We start from the raw sequence: 2,302 nt of genomic DNA, 5'->3' as shown, positions 1-2,302 counted from the left end.
GTTTAAGGCATGACCTCCACGTTCCCCCTGGAAATCACAGCTACAGGCCTCCACACCTGCCTGATTTTCACTGTATCATTTACCAAAAACATCCCTGAAAATGCCTGTCTCACTAGCTGGCGGCTCTTGCCCTACACCATCGCGGTAATTTCCAAAAGGAAGCCTAAAAGCAATGCAAGTGAAAAAAGTACAAACACATTGACGTTATTCCCATGCTCCCACACCCATACGTGCGTTACTAACTGGAAGAAAGAGAGTGCAAAGATAACCCCAGCGCACCACATCAGGCTTCGATGCGGATGCCCCCTCCCACACCTCCCAACAGACGAGGGGTTTTCCTCAGTGCAGCACTCAGATTTTGGTGAAATATGGGAGAAAGAAACACACATGGAGTACTTGTATAGAACTTGGCTTCTGGATTGTACAGGGAGCAAGTCAGTTCTCAGCTAAAATGTGCATTGGACATCTTTATTATTCATTATTCTCATAATTATTCATGATAGATTCATTCTGTACATTAATTGCCTGGATCACAAAGGAAGTTACTTTTCTTGGTTACTGACAAAATAAAGCCTTACCAAAACGCCTGACTTGTGTTTGTTTTGTTTCAGGTTACCTGTCAGCCAGCGGACTTTGGAACTAACTTGAGTGCCATTTACTTACTTAACATCTGTAACACTTGATAAAATCTGTTCACACTTGCATTTCTGTTTCCATTCCTTTCTATTAAAGTGAACGTCAGTCAGTCAACTGTGACTTCAGGTGAACAGCCATTTTATGCCCAGTAAACAAGTACATGAAGGTTACAGCAACTGGGTGTAATTTTCTGTACAGGAGATTATACCGATGTTAATTCCTGTGTGAGACAAACAAAAAGATCAGACTAAAATGGGAGAAGTCTGACATTTTGCCCAGCAGACCATTAAGGAAGACTGCATCTCCCTTTAGCTACATTAGTTACAAGTGAGTTGTGCCTGTTCTGATAACATGCTGTTAAACAGTTCACCCATGGCTTTCTAGAAACTTTGAAGGTTCTTTCTTTTGAATAAAAAAGAAATACCTCATTTGTTATTTCTTCTGGTTTAGGGGTTCATCTACACATGCTGGTGTAGGGCTAAACGCAGTTACCTGTTAGTTTCTGTCTCCTACTGCAATGAGAACTCTCTATAACTTGCTCACAGGTCTTGATCTAACGAAGCTTTTGCATTGCCTCAATCTTCAGTAGTGCACAGATCAAACACGATGACAGCTCATAATGAAACAAAATACACAGCACCATCATAGCTATCAACAAACTATTAATTTTAATTCTGAGTAGCTAATACTCTCAATTAGCCACCTGGATTAAAATTACTACCAATTAAATCACGCAAATAAATTGGATCATTTTCCTCATGCTAACACTTTTGTCTCTATCCTTCTAACCCATAGAACACACTTTGTCATCTGTTTGTAATATGTATCCGAGCACTACGCCGAAACATCGGAGCGGGAAAAACAGAAGGGGGAAAAAAAGGGGCAACACATGCACCATCATGCACTTTTAGCTTTAGGTGAGCGCCCTCTTGTGATACTTTAAAATAAAGAGCAAGACGAATAGCTCGCTGCTCTGTGTTTATGAAGTACCGACACATCGCGACAATCCAGATGCAGCATGACTACGACGGACTAAGGAGCAGGACAGTTCAACTTGCAAAGCTTTTTTCTGTTCAAAAGAAACTGTCGTAATTTCAGTCTGAGCCAACAGTTCAAACATGTGCGCAAGATTATTCTGTCAGAATGCCTGCAAGAGCCTCACCGGCCTGACCTACAGGAGCAGGACGGTCACCATGTACTTTTCACGTTGATTACCCGCCTGAGCTTAAAAGTGTAAACCAGAAGAACCAGATAAGCCTTCATGAACAAATTCGGTTGACCAGGCACAGGCTGGCTAAAACTAAACATTGGAGCAAACACACCGCGTACTTCACGCACCTCTTCCAATTTTCGCACGCTGGCTACCGGTGGTTTGGGGTAGGCAAAGGGCAACCCAGCAGCCGCCCCGAGAGCCCCCACGCTCCAGGTAGGCTTCACTGGCCGAGGCCTCACCGCCCTGAGAGCCCCCACGCTCCAGGTAGGCTTCACTGGCCGAGGCCTCACCGCCAGCTCCCAGCACAGGTGCAATGCCCGTCCCAGGTTTCCTACTGGCATAAACTGGTTTTTTTTTTCCCCCCAAATAACGTGCAAAGAAAGCAAATTAGATCCCTCCTAGCAGCGTGCCTCTGCACCCGCGCTGCAGCTTCCCGCGCTGCCCCCGCAGCCC

At 44.8% G+C, this 2,302-nt stretch overlaps 2 protein-coding genes across 2 annotated transcripts in view; one reads left to right on the top strand and one right to left on the bottom strand.

Moving 5' to 3' along the window:
• Positions 1-1,634, bottom strand: part of PI4K2B (phosphatidylinositol 4-kinase type 2 beta) — a 22,732-nt gene extending 21,098 nt beyond the window's left edge. Inside the window, exons 1-2 of the mRNA XM_009648041.2 lie at positions 1,627-1,634; positions 84-163 (exon numbers count right to left, since the gene is read on the bottom strand). Of these exons, the coding sequence (XP_009646336.2) occupies positions 84-163; positions 1,627-1,634 (88 nt within the window). The remainder of the gene's footprint in view (positions 1-83; positions 164-1,626) is intronic.
• SEPSECS (Sep (O-phosphoserine) tRNA:Sec (selenocysteine) tRNA synthase) overlaps positions 1-2,302 on the top strand; it is a 32,318-nt gene that overhangs the window by 1,271 nt on the left and 28,745 nt on the right. The gene's annotated exons all lie outside the window — the stretch shown is intronic.

This window comes from Egretta garzetta, unplaced genomic scaffold (assembly GCF_000687185.1).
Source record: "Egretta garzetta isolate BGI_Z169 unplaced genomic scaffold, ASM68718v1 scaffold151, whole genome shotgun sequence".
Taxonomy (NCBI): Eukaryota; Metazoa; Chordata; class Aves; order Pelecaniformes; family Ardeidae; genus Egretta; species Egretta garzetta.
Note: the sequence above shows the minus strand (reverse complement) of the source record. Positions and strands in the feature narration are given on the sequence as shown.